The sequence below is a fragment of the Astatotilapia calliptera genome, chromosome 6, assembly GCF_964374335.1.
Source record: "Astatotilapia calliptera chromosome 6, fAstCal68.1, whole genome shotgun sequence".
In the NCBI taxonomy this organism is placed as follows: domain Eukaryota; kingdom Metazoa; phylum Chordata; class Actinopteri; order Cichliformes; family Cichlidae; genus Astatotilapia; species Astatotilapia calliptera.
In genome coordinates, this window is record NC_137427.1 from 9,616,584 (window position 1) to 9,636,045 (window position 19,462).

At 39.6% G+C, this 19,462-nt stretch overlaps 2 protein-coding genes and 1 long non-coding RNA gene across 3 annotated transcripts; 2 read left to right on the forward strand and 1 right to left on the reverse strand.

Moving 5' to 3' along the window:
• Positions 1-7,075: 7,075 nt before the first annotated feature.
• Positions 7,076-14,882, reverse strand: LOC113023762 (keratin, type I cytoskeletal 19-like). The gene is made up of 10 exons (XM_026170110.2): positions 14,539-14,882; positions 13,861-13,989; positions 13,433-13,515; positions 12,329-12,485; positions 11,979-12,140; positions 11,751-11,876; positions 10,466-10,695; positions 10,342-10,376; positions 10,093-10,238; positions 7,076-7,226 (listed from the first exon to the last, which is right to left on the reverse strand). The coding sequence occupies exons 1-9, from the start codon at positions 14,812-14,814 to the stop codon at positions 10,132-10,134; spliced, it is 1,305 nt and encodes a 434-aa protein (XP_026025895.2). The 5' UTR covers positions 14,815-14,882; the 3' UTR covers positions 7,076-7,226; positions 10,093-10,131.
• On the forward strand, positions 10,585-12,117 carry LOC145429198 (uncharacterized). The gene is made up of 2 exons (XR_013909420.1): positions 10,585-10,726; positions 11,940-12,117. It is a non-coding gene; the product is annotated as an uncharacterized LOC145429198 (long non-coding RNA).
• A 3,779-nt stretch (positions 14,883-18,661) lies between the features above and the next one.
• On the forward strand, positions 18,662-19,449 carry LOC113023764 (uncharacterized). Its single transcript, XM_026170112.2, has 3 exons — positions 18,662-18,745; positions 18,831-19,094; positions 19,259-19,449. Exons 2-3 carry the CDS (start codon positions 18,836-18,838, stop codon positions 19,333-19,335), a joined length of 336 nt encoding a protein of 111 aa, XP_026025897.1. The 5' UTR covers positions 18,662-18,745; positions 18,831-18,835; the 3' UTR covers positions 19,336-19,449.
• Positions 19,450-19,462: the final 13 nt, after the last annotated feature.

Below are 19,462 nucleotides of genomic sequence, written 5' to 3' on the forward strand. Positions count from 1 at the left end.
GATTGGTCAGAAAAACAAATGTTAAAGAAATAATAATGTGTCGTAAATGACAGAACATTTTTAGCAACAAGCGTCAGTGTCATGAAAGTGATTCAGTAACGCTGACTTACTATATTACTACCAACACAATTGATTTAAAAATAAATAAATTACTTGAATGAAAATAAATTTGTTACTGTGAGAGTACAAAGGAACATTTATTAACTTCTAGGTATGAACATTTTAATAATGTGGCTAATTGGCTGCTGTCAAGAATCCTGTCAAAATGATGAACAGCTCATGTTTCCTTAGGCATTAGGCAAAACCTGCACAGACAGGAATCTCATACTCACTGATCTGTAGATCACGAAATCAATGGAAAGCTACACAACATGACAAAGTGCATTCACTTAAATATTTTTACTTACTTGTGCTAGAATGAAACATTGCATGAAGAAGTATTAGAGTTAGTTTGGTTAGTTTGGAGGTGTTTTAAAACTTGCCACCCCTGCCGTCAGCATTATGTTAGCAATTAGCCAAGATTTTAATTCTCCAATATAACCACTAACTTCTACACCCAAGAGTGCACTTCCCTTTTTCATAAAAGATGATCTATTGATGCAAATCCAAATGTAAAGAAAAGTAGCACAAACACTTATTTTATTCACAATAGAACATAGAATTCAAGTCATACATTTAAACTGAGGAAATGTATTATTTTAAGGAAAATATGAGTCCATTTTGAATTGGACTGCTGCAACACTTCTCTAAAAAGTTGTGATGGGGGCAGGAAAAGGCTGGAAAAGTAAGTGGAATTAAAAAGAAACAGGTAGAGGAAAATACAACTAATTAGGTTAACTGGCGACAGTTTAGTAACATGATTAGGTTTAAAAAGAGGATCTTAGAGAGGCGTTTTTCAAAGGTACAGATCAGTGTAGGTTCACCAATCTCCTGAAAAAAAAAAACATTTAATGTAACTCAACGTATAACTTAAGACTGAATATTTCTTCATCTAAAGCACATAATATCATCAAAAAGACAATCTGGAGAAATCTCTGTGCACAGGGAACTGAAAATCAGCACTTAGATGCTTGCGATCACCCTCAGGTGGTGCTGCGTTAAAAGCAGGCATGATCCTGTCAATTCGCTGTGCCAGCCACAAATACAGGTTAAAGCTGGATCGTGCCACAAAGAAGCAATATATGAGCATGATCCAGAAAAGCCACTGTCTTCTCTGGACCACCAAAGCTCATTCTAAAATGGACTGAGGCAAAGTGAAAAACTGTTCCATGGTCAGACAAATGGAAAGTTGACATTCTGTTTGGACAATATTAACACTCCATTCTCTGGACTGAAGCAGAAAGGGTCCGTCCAGCTTGTCATCAATGCTTAGTTTGAAAGACTGCATCTCTGCACTGGGGAGGATTAGTTGCCATGAAACTGCGAGCTTGCCTCTGGAAAGGCACCACCAATGCTGATATCTTTTTCAGGCAAAGATTTTTCATATTTTGGTAAAGTATGTGTTTTAGTATAGTAAGCTAAACCACATTCATTCCAATCCTTTCACCAATTCAAAACATCAGGTGCATCATGAAACAAAAAGCACAACACAGAAGAGCCAGGACTTTGGGCAGCTATATCAAACAAGAATGGGACAACAATCCTGTCTCAAAACTCCAACAACTGCTCTCCTCAGTTGCCAGGTGTTCATGGACTGCTGTTAAAAGAAGACAGCCGATGCTACATAGTGAAAAACATTGCCCTTCTGTGTTCTATTGTGAGTAAAATATAGGTTTAGGAGATTTTCTAAATCTTGTCATTCTGTGTCTATTTACATTCTACACAGGGTCCCAACTTTTTTGGAATTGCATTTGTAAATATGTTGAATGGGGGGGGGGGGGGGAATCAAAATAAAAAATGAATTTTCACAAAGGTCTTGTTCAAGGTCTTGTACTAAATATATATTTTAAAAAGTGTCAAATGTTCGCTTGTTAAAAAGTCACCGGTTGCCTTCGGGTGTGGGCCTACTACGCTCTTGTTGATTGCGAAACAATTTGCACACTTGTTTTCTTTGACAGTAAAAACCGTGCTGTGGTTTTACATCAGTTCTGTTGATTAGCGTAATTGTATGTGTAGGGCAAGGTGAGCTGTTGTGTGAAGTATGAAATTATGAATGAAGTATGAATGGTTGTAATTGAGATATTCCTGAGAACCAGTGCTGATGCCAATCACTTAAAGCCATAATCAGATCTTAAGAAGATAAGACTAAAAACAATATTCACTACATTTATGCCATTGTGGAAGACTATTGTATATAGCGTGAAGGAGAAATGTACTTGCAGTTAAACTTACTGGACTTTTGCCAAAAACCGTGTCCATAACTCTTCTGACAGATTTACAGTGTCACGTATCCAGTTTCTTGGAATGTCAAAGGCGTGTTCAAGCCTGAGTATAAAGTGCCTCATTGACAGAAATAAATGCAGCTTGGGGTGAGAACAGGAACACCATGTTTAAAATGTGCTGTGACATGATCAAATAGCTTAGAGAGCTTTTTCCTGGGTGTGAGTATGTTACATATGAGCCAGTATAAAACAATATCTCCCCCCTTTAGGCAAGAAAGCGAGAGTTCTGATGATTCATTACAGAATCATTTGGGGGTTTTTTTGCTCATCTGCCTTTCTCCATGTGTGCACTCTCAGATTTACAGGTACAGCGAAAGTCCATTTCATTCTCTACAGGTATAGTCTACACAAATATAACTATTGCGACCAGTCGTGTATACATTTTTGTGGTTCATTTTCAGGTGCATTCAGGTGTATTTTAGCACAAAGTCACAATCTTTCCAGGAGTGGACAGCAAATACAGCCTAAAGTCTGAAAACCTCTTCAGGCCTCAGCATGTTAAGATCATAACAATTCAATACACTAAACTAATGTGGCTTGTTTGAAAGGGTTTTCAGGAGAAAGAATAATATGGCTCCAATGCTTAGGTTTGCAAAGTTGCAATTGAACAAACCACGAGACTTCTGGAACAATGTCTTGTGAAGAGGTAAGACCAAAAAAGAGATGTTTTTTCAGAATGCACAGAACAGTTTTAGGCAAACCAAACACAGCATATCAGCACAAGCACTTCATAGAAACTGTCAGCATGGTCAAGGAGGGGTAATGACGCAGGATTGTTTTCCACTCACAGGATCTTGGCACCTTGCAGTCACTAAGTCGACCATATACCAAAGTATTCTAGAATTGAATCTCCAGCTGCCTCCCTCTTCCCGCTCCTCCACAACCACCCACACATGCAGGGCCTTGGAGTGGGGGTATGTCACCAGGGTGCAGAGGAGGCTACCCCCCCCCCTGTCCCCTTCTGGCTGCCTCTGCCTCAATTTTATCCCACAACTTAGACATTCACATTATTCACACTCTCATTACACATACATATAGGATCTTGGGGGTGGGCACAATCACGGAGTCCAAATCACCATCAGGGTGTATACCTCACCCCTGACGTCGTTGCCCACCTCTCAATTTTAAATACACTTAGTCATTGAGGGTTAGCAGGAGGGACTATGCGCTTACCTGCTGCTCCTTGGCAGGTAGCTCCATGCCCTCCTGGGTTTTAATTGCACCTTAGAACACATATGCATCAACACTACAATGAGCGGGTGGAGGGAGGTTTGGAGTCTTCTCCCACCCCCATTCTCTGCGGCCTGCTGGAGCGGGAGGGCTAGTAGGAGGAGTTGGCCGTCCGACTGCGGTCTGGGGTGTGGGGCCTCCCTGCTGCTGCGGAGTCGGGGTGGTCTGCCTCTCCCCACCGCAGGGAAAAGGGTAACACCACCTGGGTCTGGGTGCAATTCCCCCCTCCAGGGGCAAGGGTACCTAGACCCGGTTTGTAGAGTACGCTTGGGGAGTGTGATTGTGTGTACAGCATCTCTTTATGTCTGTCTCCACGTTGGTTGAGTGTGGAGTGAGTGCATATGAGAGCATGAGGGTGGGAATGGATGTTTGTGTCTGTGTGTGCCTGTATGTCTGTGTCTATATGTCAGGTTGGGTATCAGGCGCCACCTCTCTGGGGACACCTCAGGCCCTCCAAGGTTTGGAGGCCTATCTCCACCCACCACCACTTCCCCTGCCGGTGGCGGACTCCCTCAGGTGTCGGTGTGTTGGTGGTTCTTTGTGTCTGGGGGTGGGCGTCCGGGTACACACCGGCTCACTCCTTGGCGGCCGCTTGTCGGGGCCTGGGGCCTGGGGCTCGCTCGGGCCCCTTTGGAGGTGGGGTGCCCCCGGCCTCTCGGCCTAGGGCTCGGTCACTCAGGCGCAGCTGGGGGCCGGCGGAGCTCACGGGCGCGTCACTGCAACTCCCCCTGACTTCTGCTCCGCGGCTGCTGGGCGAGCCCTCATCTGGGACTCTCCTCAGCTCTTACTGGGACAGTGGCGCGGCTGCCCCTCTGTTGGTCTTCCATGGTCTCTTGTGTTCTGGGGGCCTCTGGATGTCTGGAGTTTTGATCTCCTCCATACCCGCTTCACACCCTGGAGGACGGGGCTGTGGCCCCCCCACACTCCCTAGCAGATCATTACATGGAGAAACCTTTGGAATGCAAGCATGCTGATCCACACAGGTATGCACACATGGGTATTTACAGACACGGACTAAAGCTTTCTTGGCTGCTGCCTCAAAGCACACTGTGCGCTGTCTATCTTGCGTGCTGCACAATATCGTTTATTACTTAGTAAATACTGATATCTATGACTAGCTAGTTTATTGTGATGGTATGGTGCTTTGTTTTCTCTATTATTATGTTGCTCTTTGTTGTTTGCTGTCTCCTCTGTTTGTTTTTGTTTGTTTGTTTGTTTGTTTTTTTTTCTCCATACAGGTGACCCAGGAGTTTTTTGTTTTTTTTTTGTCTCTCTTCCCCCCCCTTCTCACCGTCTCTTCTCCCCTTTGGTTTTCTTTCTTTCTCTCCCCCTCTCTCTCTCATTCATTCCCCCTGTCCTATTTATTTAAAAAAAAAAAAAAAAAATGACAAAGGATGAACTGAAGCTCTGCCATCACGTAATGTCGCATACTGCTGTTTCTGATGTCATTTAGAAAAAAAAAAAAAAAAAAAAAAAATAGAATTGAATGTGATACTAACATCTAAAGCTCGGCCTAAATTGTGTCATGCAAAAAGACAATGATCCCAAGCACACTTGCAAATCTACAACAGAATGACTGAAAAAGAAAAGAGTCAAGGAGTTGCAATGGCCCAAAATCCAAACCCCAACTTGATTGAAATAGTGTGGCAGGCTCTTGAGAGCTGTGCATGAAATGAACACCCACAAACTTCAAAGAACTGAACCAACAATGTACAAATGAGTGTGCCAAAATTCCTCCACAAAGATCTAAAAAACAGATAAAGTTACAGGTGACTTCAAGTTACTGCTGCTAAAGAGGCTTCTACAAGCTAATGAGTCATGCTGTATGCTTTTTTATCACTGCATATATGTGGCTTGTATATGAGCAGGAAACATTTGTAACGTACAAACCACAAAGGTACAAAATAGACAATGTCAAGGTTAAAATGACAGTACCACAGACGGTACCAGCCCACGCTGTGATATGTCTAAAGGTGCAATAAGGTACTTTTTTCTGAGAATGTTTTGAGTTATTATGATTCAGGCCCAAACTGGTCTCTGTTGCCTCTTCCAGTGCCCTGCAATGACTGGCCACACCCTCTAGCAAGGAACATCTCATTCAATAGGTCTGGAAATTTACAGCAGAGACAGCATAACAATGTTCACTGAGACAGATTTGCTTTTTTTACCATTAAAAAATTTGGGGATATAGATAAAGAGACCATGTGCACACAGTCAAACCCCACAATATCTATGCTATGCCGTACTAATATTCCCTCTGTAATGCAGGCAAGCAAGTAAAATACACAATTTCTGTTTCTTTTTATCAAACATACACAGACTGAGTGCAACAGAAAAACACACGTGCACTGAGAATCTGCCCACCATATGTGACTGCATTTTGCTTTTGAAATTATGCATAAGTTTGAACCCCTGAGGTAAATGTAACATTTGAATTTCACTTTAAAACATGACCTTATGCACATAAATTAGGAACCTAAGTTGCATACGGTCCAACAATTGTACAATTTTGTATGAACTACTTATGCTCAGGTTTAGTTTTAGATGATGAGTTGTATGAATGACTGCTTCGCCTTAACTTGATATTTCTTTGTGTAGAAAACAGCTGAAACAGCAAGGTTCACTTTTACAATTAAGGGCGATAATTACGTTTAATAGCACTTAGGATTGATCAGTGTGGCAAAGTACTGGAATACAAAAGCACCGAAAAGAAGGCAGTTTTGGGTTGAGTCATTTTAACCAGCAGATTAACTCATCAAAGCACTGAGAAGCTTTTTGTAGATCTCAAGCCTCCACTTGATTCAGCTCCACCCAAATAAAGATGCCTGTGATGAATCAAACATCATCTTCACTCATACTTAGAGCACAAGCTTGCATAACACAGGTATTCTGTGATATTTTATTTCTTTCCTTTCTTTTGTGTGTTTCCATGCCTGTGATCCAGTGTCACCCATTTTTCCAACAGTTCGGAAATAGCATCTGTAATGAGCCTTCATTTTTATGCTCTTTGCAGATCTTTGTCTATTGTTCTGTAAGGGAAACTGATCATGCTTCTAGAAGTCTCTTGTGTAGCAACAATCTGTTTCCACTTTAGCAAAATAAGCTTATACAATCAATCCACTGAAGTTGGGCCAGGACCACTTTTAAAAAGAAAACCAAAGGCGACACCTGGTGGTTAAATATGAAATTACAAGCTAAATACATCATTTGTTTTCACATACTCTTGTGATTTTTACCTCAGTAGTCAAACGAGAAAAGTACAGGAGACAGTGGCTTTATATTTTAAGTTGATTCTGTTAGCTCTGTGATTAAATGATCCCAAAGCAAGGTCAGTATTCAAAATATACTCCTCTTCTGGATGTGAAAACACATTTATAACTCAGAATAAAAAATAATGATAGTGATATTTTTTTTTCATTTGCGGTATATATTGGAATGAAATACAATCAATCAGTCAATCATCATTATTTTTTTCAGCCTTTTATTCATAGTTTGGTTTCATACTTATCCAAAGGCTCGTGCACTGTGTAAAGATGAGCATTTTCTGCATTTTGCAATGTTTCGATTTATAATGAGATGAAAACAAAGAGAACTCCCCAGAAGAAACTAGCGTGCACTTTGTTAAGGTTCAAAATTGAGGAGGGAGAGTACAAACCACCCTTGGTCCAGAAGCTCTTGGTCAAACGATGATTTTTAATGAATACACACGTGTGGGAAGACAACTCTGTATGCAGACAGCAATTGATCTTCAACTTAATCAAAGCATGAACAGATATTTTATAGCATCAGGGTTTGATTTACTGACGCCCCTTCATGCGTCACAGATACATTTTATACATAGATCAGATCAACACCACAATGACTTTTAACCCAGAAGATCATCTTCTATTTTCATGGCTGGTACTTTCCGTTCTTGTCTTAAAGTGAATTGTTCCTCTTTCTTGCCGAGACAACAAGGACGGTTCCTCTTTCTTACCGAGACATGACTAATCTCTCCTCTAAATAAATCTAACTCATGTGTGTGTGTGTGTTGACCTCACATGCTCTTTGTGTCACCTCTTCACCTACTAACTGTCTGTGTCTCGTCCTCAAATGCTCTTTCTCAATTCACCTGTTGCACTTCTGACCTTTTACCAGAACAGAGGCTCATCCTTATGTGTTACAACCTAACGGAGACTATGTATATGTCCTCTACTAAATAAATGTTTTAACCAAGAACCTCTACTAAAACCTTAATATAAAATGACCTGATATAAGTGTTTTGTAAGCATGTATTGCAATTCCTTCTATGTTCTAGTTTTCCCTCAGCATGTATCACCTGAACAGTCACGTCAGTGAAGCTTAAGACCTTTAAAGAACCTGAACATCAACTCAAATAAGCACAGATATGCATTGTGTACACAATAGTTATAACTGCATCTGAAATACAAAATTAACATCATCATAAACATCTTAAGGCCATCTTAAAGCTATCTGTTACATTGTTAAAGCAATGATCATACTGCAGATTATATTATTAATGCAATGGTAATAATGATGATTATTTAACAATAGCAGTAAAATAATTTCCCTGCTCCACACTCCCTCTCTCGACCTCTGGAACACCAGAGGTCGCAATACATTGTGTCCTCGCTCAGCAAATCAGACAACCTCATGTCATCCAATTGGTCCAGTCATAGACACCAGCTCCCCTTCGAGAACACTCCATGTGTAAGCTTAGGTTTTCTCGGTCCCTCTCTCGCGATCGTCGAGATCTTCTGCAAAGGAAACAAAACACCTTTTCCTGCACCTCCCTAACTTATCCTATCTGGGACTCTTTAATCAAAAGCATGATCCTAATTATGCTCTTAACTTATTGACTTGTATTTATATATATTCTTCAACGTTCCTCATCACTTTAAAATTCTTTAAGCGCTGGTTTCACGTCCGGTTGCTCGCTCTATTTTTCCCTTATCTGATCATCAACATCCTGTGCACAAATTGTCGCTGCTGCAAGTTCCTCTACTCTAATCTTAAGTCACCTTTTTAACAAGAAAATCATCGTAAGCGCCTATTCTACTAAAAGATCCAAAAGAAAACAACCACTTTAATCAATTAAGTTTAAGCATATAAGCAATTACTCCTGCATACATTTCAACATAGCTAAATGCTGCCTAAAAACAACTCCTGTGTGTTAACACTAACTTCATTTTAACCCTCACATTTCCTATGTTATAACCTGTTTTTAACATAGCCTCTTTATTTCATTTTGCTCCTTTTAATGTAACAATACCTTCTAATTCTAGTTTATCAGACATAACCAAAATATATGCTTTCCTTCCTCTTTGGTCCTTCTTTAAGTTCAGTTAAAGGCTAAATGAATTTGAGGCCTTTTGCCTGGAATCAATACTGTCATGTGTGTTTCTGTGTAATATCTGTCTGTGTAAGCCTACATTATAACCACTACTTCTAGAAATCAAAAGAAATCAAACCTGTTCTCCTCCTTCAACCCTCACTAATTTTCCCCAAAGGATATCTTTTTGTTAAGGTTCAAAATTGAGGAGGGAGAGTACAAACCACCCTTGGTCCAGAAGCTCTTGGTCAAACGATGATTTTTAATGAATACACACGTGTGGGAAGACAACTCTGTATGCAGACAGCAATTGATCTTCAACTTAATCAAAGCATGAACAGATATTTTATAGCATCAGGGTTTGATTTACTGACGCCCCTTCATGCGTCACAGATACATTTTATACATAGATCAGATCAACACCACAATGACTTTTAACCCAGAAGATCATCTTCTATTTTCATGGCTGGTACTTTCCGTTCTTGTCTTAAAGTGAATTGTTCCTCTTTCTTGCCGAGACAACAAGGACGGTTCCTCTTTCTTACCGAGACATGACTAATCTCTCCTCTAAATAAATCTAACTCATGTGTGTGTGTGTGTTGACCTCACATGCTCTTTGTGTCACCTCTTCACCTACTAACTGTCTGTGTCTCGTCCTCAAATGCTCTTTCTCAATTCACCTGTTGCACTTCTGACCTTTTACCAGAACAGAGGCTCATCCTTATGTGTTACAACCTAACGGAGACTATGTATATGTCCTCTACTAAATAAATGTTTTAACCAAGAACCTCTACTAAAACCTTAATATAAAATGACCTGATATAAGTGTTTTGTAAGCATGTATTGCAATTCCTTCTATGTTCTAGTTTTCCCTCAGCATGTATCACCTGAACAGTCACGTCAGTGAAGCTTAAGACCTTTAAAGAACCTGAACATCAACTCAAATAAGCACAGATATGCATTGTGTACACAATAGTTATAACTGCATCTGAAATACAAAATTAACATCATCATAAACATCTTAAGGCCATCTTAAAGCTATCTGTTACATTGTTAAAGCAATGATCATACTGCAGATTATATTATTAATGCAATGGTAATAATGATGATTATTTAACAATAGCAGTAAAATAATTTCCCTGCTCCACAACTTTAACAACTTAGAAGCTCGGGTGAGGGGAGCACAGGTTACTGAACTGTTTCCACTTGGGTGGCCTCAGAGGAGGCGACCACCTGTCCATCAACAATTTCCTCGATGATTGTCTTCACTCGTTTTTCAATGTGGGGTTTACGCTCTGCAAAGACAATGCATCGCATCACTATAGTGTAAAGAGCTTATTTCAGTTTTACTGCGACAAGATCTGAAGTTCTGGTTCAGTGAGTGATGGAGATTCTTACCTTCCACTTCTACGACCTTGCTGATGACCACCACCCTAAGAAGAGCGTAAACATTTTTTTAAAAACATTTTTGTTTGCTTTAATTGATAATCGATTAAAAACAGATACATTTTTAATTTCTTACTCCTTTTTTTCATAGTGCTCTCCTTCTAGCAGCCTCCTATATTCAGCAATCTCCATTTCCAGCCTCATCTTGATGTCCAGTAGCTCATTATATTCTGTTTGCACCCGCAGAAGAGAGGCCTTCAGCTCCTGCAGCTCAGTCTCCAGGGTGGAGATGGTGACCTGCAGTTGTTGAAGCTGAAGACTATAGCGACTTTTCACTTCCTCCAAATTTTCCTGTAGGCATGTAATCTGCAGGACAGAGAGGTTACAACAGCTCCATGTGAGTACAGTCAGTGGGAAGAATCATTTCCTCTCTGTTACAGCAAATTAATATATGTCCTGATATGTTTGGAAAAAACTGATTTAATTTTTTAATCATTCCCCTTGCGCTAACAATTAAAACATTACGAACCTAATGTGCTTCAAATAGCAAAAGTAATTTTAACCAGGCTCGACATCTGCTGATGTCAACCAGTATGAAGCATTTCCCAATCAAATGTAGGGAAGCTATATGTATATTTGTCCTTTATTTGTTTTATTAATGTTTTTTTCATGTGTTTGTTTGATTTTTTGCAACATACTTTTTGGCTATTTTCTCATTTAACTCAGCTTTTGAGCAGAAATACACCACCAACATTATTTTGAAATTCATAAGTTCATGAATATGGTTTTTCATGACTGTTATAAACAGGGGGAATTAAAATAGCAGATAACTCTTAATTCCTTAAACATTTAAGGGGTGATTAGTGTTCTGTTATTGTTTCAGATGATGCATTTTATATTCTAGGATTCTATTTTTTTTTTCATTTGCTTGCTCAGTCACTATGTGTTAATAGACCTCTCTGCGCTGAACCACACTTGTTATTAATCTCTGTCTCTCTTCCACAGCATGTCTTTATCCTGTTTTCCTTCTCTCACTTCAACCGTCTTGAGTTTCTTGCCACATTGCAAAATGTCACAATGATTTTAGTTAAAAAATATTGAAAGGTCATGATCACATGTGAGTTCATAAAATACGGCAGTTATGTTATGTCGTAGTGTTGAATACTGATTATATTTTTTAAATGAGCCTCCAAGGCAATGTTTGTTTGTTGTCTCTCCTCTCCTTGTTTCTCTTTCCTGCCTCCTCTGCTTGCAGCTGTGTCACCAAGATACCAGAGATAGGTACAATATGAGAAAAAAAGAGCGGGTCTGCTACTTCTTAGCTTCAGCAAGCTGAGATTATTAGACCTAACACTGCGATGTGCATTTGGCTTCAGTTACAAAACCTTCATATCCAGTACTTTTGGGTTGTTATTCCATACCTCTGTGTGTGCGCTTTGCCGGCTTATCATCAAACTTTGGTAGGTCTTCTTCAGAGTGGACAACTCTTTGTGAAACGTTTTCACATCTGTTTGGGAAACAATGATTTCCTTCTGGAGAATTTCCACCTTTTTAAAAGAAAGCATTCAAAATTCAATAAGAAAATTTGAACTTTTTTTTTTTTTTTAAAGGATCTACCGGAGTCGTTTTGAACATTTTAGGAACCTAACCTTCGACTGGAACCATTTCTCGACTTCCAGCTTGTTCTTGCTCCCCACAGTTTCATACTGCTCCCTCATTTCCTCCAGGACCTTTGTCAAATCTGTAGAGTGTGCACTGTCCACCTCTACATTTACAGAGCCACTGCATTGGATGCTCAACTGGCTCATCTCCTGCAACATGCAAAACAAACAAACAAAAAACACAACAACAAAAAAAAGTATTTAAATCTCCAATCCATCCAGAAGTGTAAGCGCTTCCACCACCAGCAGATGGCGACACTGCACCATGGAAAGCATTGACTCACGCAATCTCTTTAGCAGTGTTTAATAGGTTTGTTTTTCTATTATACGCCTTTTACCTCCTTGTGATTTGCCTTCATTTGCGCCAGCTCTGCTTTCAGATCCTCTATGCTTAGCTCCAAGTCACTGATGCCAAGAGTCAAGCTGTCGCGGACTGCTCGGAGACGGGATACGTCAGCCTCCACGGTCAAATGCAAGTTCATCTCCATGTCATATCTACAGAAGAAAAGCAGCCCTTTCAGATGCCATTATTTTCACGATTTTGATGGGGGTAACGATTGTATGGTCTCAAAAGAAAAAAATAAATAATAAAACAAAAACTCCCAAATGTAGTGGGATTTCTTTTCATATTTGGTATAAAGTAATATGGGGTAGAAAGAAATTGTCATGGTCCTGGGTCTTTTGACCCAGCGTTTTAAGTTTGAGTTTATTTTGTTCATTAGGTTATCTAAGTTCATTTGGTTATTAGACTCCTTGTGTTTTCTTCCCCTGTATTTAAGCTTCCCCTCACCCTTCGTGTTTCATGCTGCGTGTCTTATGTTATCAAGTTTGTATTATTATGCCTAAGTGTTTCTAGTTATTATTTTCCCCTCGTGTTTCCAACCATGTTAAATCTCCCCTGCTCTTCATGCGTTTCATGTCTGTGTCTTACGTTGTCAAGTTCGGGTTGTCATGTCTATGTCTCATTATGTTTCCTGTTTTATTATGAAGAGGTCTGGTGTTCTGTGTTAATCATGTTCAGTTTTACTCTCCCACTGTGACGTCATTATGTTCATGTGTGCCAGCTGTTTCCTCATGTGTCTCCACTTCCCCTAATCACCTCCTGTGTATTTAAGTCCTCTTTTTTCAGTGTGTGATTGTCAGGTCGTCTGTTGTCCACGCCATGTTTCCTATGCCATGCTTCCAAGTTTCTTGTCTAGGTTTTTCTTATTGTTTGTTTAGATTTCCCAGTTTAGGTTTGTGTTAATTTTGCTTCAGTTTGCCTTGCCCTTTGTTTGTACCTTTTTTACCAGCCATATTAAACGGCTCGTTTTTTGTTAACATTAAAGTTTTGTTCCCTGTTCCTTGGAGTCTGCATTTTGGGTCCTTTTTCAATTCATACAGTCTGCCCTCGCCAGACTGTGACAGAAATACCACGGAGCAACAAAGGAATGTAAACCTACTTCATTTTAAAGTCTTCCGCTGCCAATTGAGCATTGTCAAGCTGCACGTGGATGGCCTGGTTCTCTGCAAATCTTCTTGCAATCTAATTGGAGAAAATGAATAAACTGTCTGAAATTCTGACCGCGTATAGGCTATACTCTTCATTTATTGATATTGAGCAAATTATTTTGCATTCCGCAGCAGTTCAGCTTTCTTTGGATGCCATCTATCAGTCACATAGCGTACAACGGGTTCTAACCCTTCAAATCCACACTTCAGCATTAATTGGTGTCAATAATTTTTGTGATAGTAAAACAATGGAAAGATGTTTCAGTCGCCTGCATAGATGTTTACTTCGGGTGTTTGGCAATGTTCGAGGTTTCGTGTGTGTGCATTGTAAAATGGTTTGCTTTTCAGTGTGTTGTGTTATGTAAAGTGTGAGAGGTACCTCGGCTCTCAGGTCACTGATGGTGGAAAAATAGCCATCGTAGTTCTTGGTAACAACAGTTGACTTTTGTTGACAGAACTCAGCGATGTTCAGTTCCAGCTGCCTATTTTTGGCCTCCAGAGAACGCACCTGCACATCACGAGGAAATACTGGTTCATACAAGCAGGCTATCATTATTTGTCTGAAAGCAACTGTTCTACATTTTTCCATTTGGTAAAATTTCATATGTTTTTTTTTTTGTTAGTTTGTTTTGGGGTTTGGGTTTTTTTTGTGTGTGTGTTCATTATTGTATGTGAGTATGTTGATCCTTTACTCACTACAACAATATAAAGACACCCCATTATAAGTGCTGCATGAAAAAATTCAATAAGATAAGAGAAACCTTAATTAGTCCCACATGTGGGATTTTTTTTTTTTTTTTGGTCAAGTACAAGTTTAAAACAGAAAGTACAAGTTTAAGAGCAGTAAAACGTTAAGGGGGAAAAAGCAATAGAATAGGATAAGATAATAGAATAAAGGGGGTTAGGGTTAGGTCAATATGTACTGTTAGAAACTGTTATTTTACTATATGGAAATTAATCTTATTATTTATTAACTAGTGATTACAAATGCAAATTGTTAAAAGTAAATAAAGGGGGGGAGTAATTCTTGCAACTAGCGCTCATCAGTAAAACCTACTTTTGCCAAGTAATCAGCCAGGCGGTCGTTGAGGTCCTGCATGGTTGCCTTCCCATCTCCGACTACAGAAGTCTCTCCATATGAGCCCACGGACCCTAAAGAGAAGACAGAGTTGGATCTTGAGATGCGGGTCCCATAACCTCCAGCTCCGCCATGCACACTGGGTGTGTAGCCAACAGAGGACGTGCTACTCTGCTTCCATCCGCCCAGGCTGCTGGAACTGTAGGTTCTCTGCTTAACGCTGTAGCTGCTCTGCTGGGTCAAAGAGGCTGCCATGGTGACAGGAGGTTGTCGTGATGCGAGGCTGATGGTGAGCACAGAAGGAATGTCTCCGAGGTGTGATCCTGCAAGACACAGCAGGGTATTTTATAGGGTTCTTAGTGAGGGGGGCAGTCTCAAATGCCATGCAACAACAACAGTGTGGTATGCAGATAATAGTTTTTGTTGTCTTTGTTTTTGTTTCCATCGATTGGGTGTGTAAGTCTTCATTAGACAAACTTTGATGAAAGACAAGTGGAACATCTAGTCAGACAGCTTAACTGATAACTATGCTGAAATCCAGCCAAAACCTAAGATGTGGCTAATTATTTCTTCTTAACTCATTACACTTCCTACTCGTTACTTTATGGGGCACAGATGAATGCTAAGATGATTTTAAGTGAGTTACCCAAAAGAAGCTGAAAAGACAACAAACAAGAGTAAAATAATTATATAAAAATGGGGGGAGAAGGTATTTGGATGGGTATGATCAGTTTCTTTTTTTTTAAATTAATTTCACTGCATTTGATAGTTAAGTTTTTTTACTCTAAAATGCAAGTCAGCAGGTGCATCATGGCAGGTAGCGTGATCAACTTTTTCATGTTCACCCTGACTGAGAAGGTAAGTTTAACAAAAAGATCACTATCACAACCACCTATGAGCAGTAATTATGCCTAAGCCAGTGGTATTTGTTAAGCCTTTCTGGGGGTGTAAGACAGCTTCATCTGCACATACCAAACAATGAGTGGTATGTTGGTAACAGTTTTAATACAAACAATTTGCAAAACCAACAAATACGCTCTGTAAAAAACCCAAGAGCTACATCTCAGAGTCTACAGGCCTCAGTTACCTTGAGAAACACTGATGAAAAAGATTAGACAGCACAGTGGAAAGCCTCTTCTCTTTAAAAAGAGCATGGCAGAATAGTTTGGCAATGCAAATCTGCCTCTGAACAAAGCACAAGATTTGTGTAACAATGTACTTTGGACGGACAAGATCAGCGTGGAGATGTCTAGGCATAATGCACGCAATATCAGTACAAACAGCTCATACCAGCTGTCAGGCACAATGATGGATATTTCAGGGTTTGGGCTTATTTTGCAGTCACAGGACCTGGGCACCCAAATTCCAGACCTTTACCTGACTGAAATGCCAGGAAAGGACCTTAACAGAGCTGTACAAAAATGAAAGTCAGCAAATCTGAATAAACTGTGTGTGTGTGTGTGTGTGTGTGTGTGTGTGTGTGTGTGTGTGTGTGTGTGTGTGTGTGTGTGTGTGTGTGTGTGTGTGTGTGTGTGTGTGTGTGTGTGTGTGTGTGTGTGTGTATTCTAATATAGTATCTTTAAAATAATAAGTAAACAGCAGAGCTCTGTAATCTGTGTCTGTGTTCTTGTATTATGTTATTAGTCTCTCCTTATCTCAAACTGCACCACACAAAGACACTTGTGGACAAAATGAAAAGTATTATATGCACGAGGTTTTACATGCACTCATGTGAAAGAAAAAGGATTTAACTATTAGAAACTGGTTCCTCTGCACAACCACAATTTTGTTTGAGAGGCTAAAGCTATTTTTGTTCTGTGAATTGAAAGAAGCAGACAACAACATTAATAGCTGTTGGCACCATAAATGATTTTAAATATACACCCGTCCAAATAGAGCTGTGAACTCTGTTCCAGACCACCACCCCCACCCAAACATACCAAAACAAGACGCTGTCACACCTTTTTCTCTGGAAGCTCAGGTAACATGTGGTCAGAGTAAACCTTTCTGAAGTGACTAACAAGAACCTGAAAATCATTTTAACCTTTGTGGAACACACTGCTGACATGCATGACTGAGTACACTGTAGTATTTTACATGGCACTATTCAGTGGAACCGACCTTTACATGTATACAGATTTCAGACCTAAATGCCAAATAAGCTTTACCATATTGTTAAAGAGCCTTTAATCAGCCCTCACCACAATTTGTCTTTAAACTTCAACATTTCTTCAAAACAATCCTGTTTGGTATTCTTTATTGTGGATTTTACAAAAAAATCATTTATGGAATATCAGCAAAATTATTCCTTAAACTGCGAGGTCCGATTCTGGGATATATTTGGAATTTCAAAGGGAAAGTTTTATCGGGAAGTTTTGCATTGGAAACACTACTCATGTGTAATGTAGACGTCTTATCATAACCTTTCACCAGCATGACGGAATTTGAAGACACGTACCTGAGATGAGACAAGAGAAAATCAGTGACAGTGACTAAAACCTGCACCAAACATCCGATGCAGCCTTGAGCTAACAGTGTGTGTGGGTATGAATCTGAACTAAATAACAAGTGAAAGGAGCAGTTTGTCAAGAGCAGGTGGTGTCTGTGGACATTATCAGATTTTACTGATGGGTGTGTGTCCCTTTAGTCTGCAGATAACAAAAATGAAATATTTAGACCAGTAATAATCTGTCTAGCAGTGTATTAGAAGATATTAGACTGAGGTTGGATAAAGGTCACATATGCCTTTCTATCAACTTGCAGGCTCGTGTTCTGTATGTATTACAAATTAGTTATAATACCCTGAGGCAGTTTGTAGATTCATACATTGAAGTACATTTGCTGCTCTCCATTGTGCTGTTATCACTTTTATTGCATAAATCAAAGTAGCAGACAATCATTCACAGCGGACAGACCACACTTTCACTGCCTGGAAGAAAAATATATGAAGGCTGAGTTTCTACAAGCAGTTAAACATCACACATTATCAGGGGACGCTGGATTCAGAGTAACTGGGACACTTGAAAAAAAAATCTATACAGTACTGTATGTAAACAGAGCTAATGTTATCCAAGCAAGTATGACTTTTGCTAAAAGGGTGGTGTGTACGTCATGTGGAAAGTACAGGCTGCAGCATGACAGTAATAAATTATGCACATTTTATATTTGATGTATCACCGTTTAACTTCGCTTTTTAAACATATGTCAAGAAAACGTTTCACAGAAATGTTTACAGCCTGAACATTATGAAGGACATCTGTGTAACGTCTATGTAACTTTCTACTTTTTTTTCTTTAAAGCTGCAGGTAAATACATTCAATCCAAGTATGAATGAATGTGATGTGTTTTGTTTTATAATTGGGGGTAATTTCAATGATGATTCTGATTCATTAAGTGATTTTAGGTATCTTGTTTTCACTTGCTTTACTTTCACTTACATAGTTCATGCTAATATAAATAAATATCTGTGAATGTGATTGCGAATGGTTGTCTGTCTCTATGTCTTAGCCCTGCGTCAGGCTGATGACCCGTTCGGGGTGTATGACTCTTGACTCCATGGTAGCTGGAATAGGCTCCAGCCCCTCAGCGATTTTTTTAATGATAAATGGAAGAGAATGGATGAAAATATATAAAAAATATGAAGAGTAGCAATGTAAACAACATATAATGTGCAAATTGAAAGACTTGTATAGTATTCTCAATAAATACTACCAGTTAAAAAAAACTGAAAGAAATGGGACGTTGTTTAAATGTACGTTTCTGTACAGGTACAGGAAACCTGTGTTTCCTCCTCCCTAAAGTTGACTTTTTAACAGTGTCTTTATTGTTACATCAGATTTGTATTGTTTTAAATGGTTTCTAAGGAAATATTGGATTTTCAGTGTAAACACATCGAGTTGTTTTATTGTTATTGCAGTGCAAAAGAGGTCTTAAGTGACAAATATAACGATGTGTTTCTCCATGTAAACTTGCATAATTTCCTTTGCGCACATCCTTTTTCCAATGTATCCATCTCTTAATCAAACGCTCTGTGGTGAACACCATTATCAGTATTTGATTGAAAGCCATTATGCTGACACCAAACTTGGGTATAAAAGAGACAGCCTGCTGGGAATCAGCAGTTGTGCACTGGAGACATCACGCTCATCACACTTTGTTGTGTACATATCTCATCCTATCTTCACAGGTACAGTAAGTTTGCCATTTTTGATACCTAATTTTTTTTAGAATACATCTCATGTTTACTCAAATGTTTCTTTCTTACTGCGCAGAGAGAATGTCAGGGAAAGTTTTCGTGGTATTTGCACTGCTGGTTGCTCTGCTTGTGTCTGGAGCAGCTTCCCCAACTGAAACCGGAGAGACTGAGGAGACAAATGTTCTCAAGCAGCTTCTAGCTAAACATGAGATGGCAAAAGACTCGGCTGGAAGACAGAGGCAAGCACCCCGCACTCACTCTGCACGGGTGGAACGACGGGCGCACCTTTCAGTTGATGAGCGCGAGATAATGACCAAACAAATAATGCAAGCAATTTCAGGTATGCTGCAGACTTGGGTGGGAAAGCTCTGTGATTGTCATCTTGTTTCACTTCAGCTAATTAGAGCAATGTGTGAATAGGCGGAGGTCCAAGACAATGCTCAGATTTGCATACTGAACCCTTTTGTTTGTGGTTCATGTACTGTAGGAATGGTTTGTTCACAGAGCTGATGAACTCCGAGTGCATGACGGATCGGGACTACCAGGGCTGGGTGGATTTTGGCCGCCGGGACACAGAATGAGGCACATCACAACAGCTGGAGAGCTGGCGCACTGCTTTTTTGTTCAGATTTTATAAAAAAAAGTGGACGTTTACTTCCCATGCAACTTTCGAAATAAACAGTTTTGCAGATTTATTGCACTTGTTTT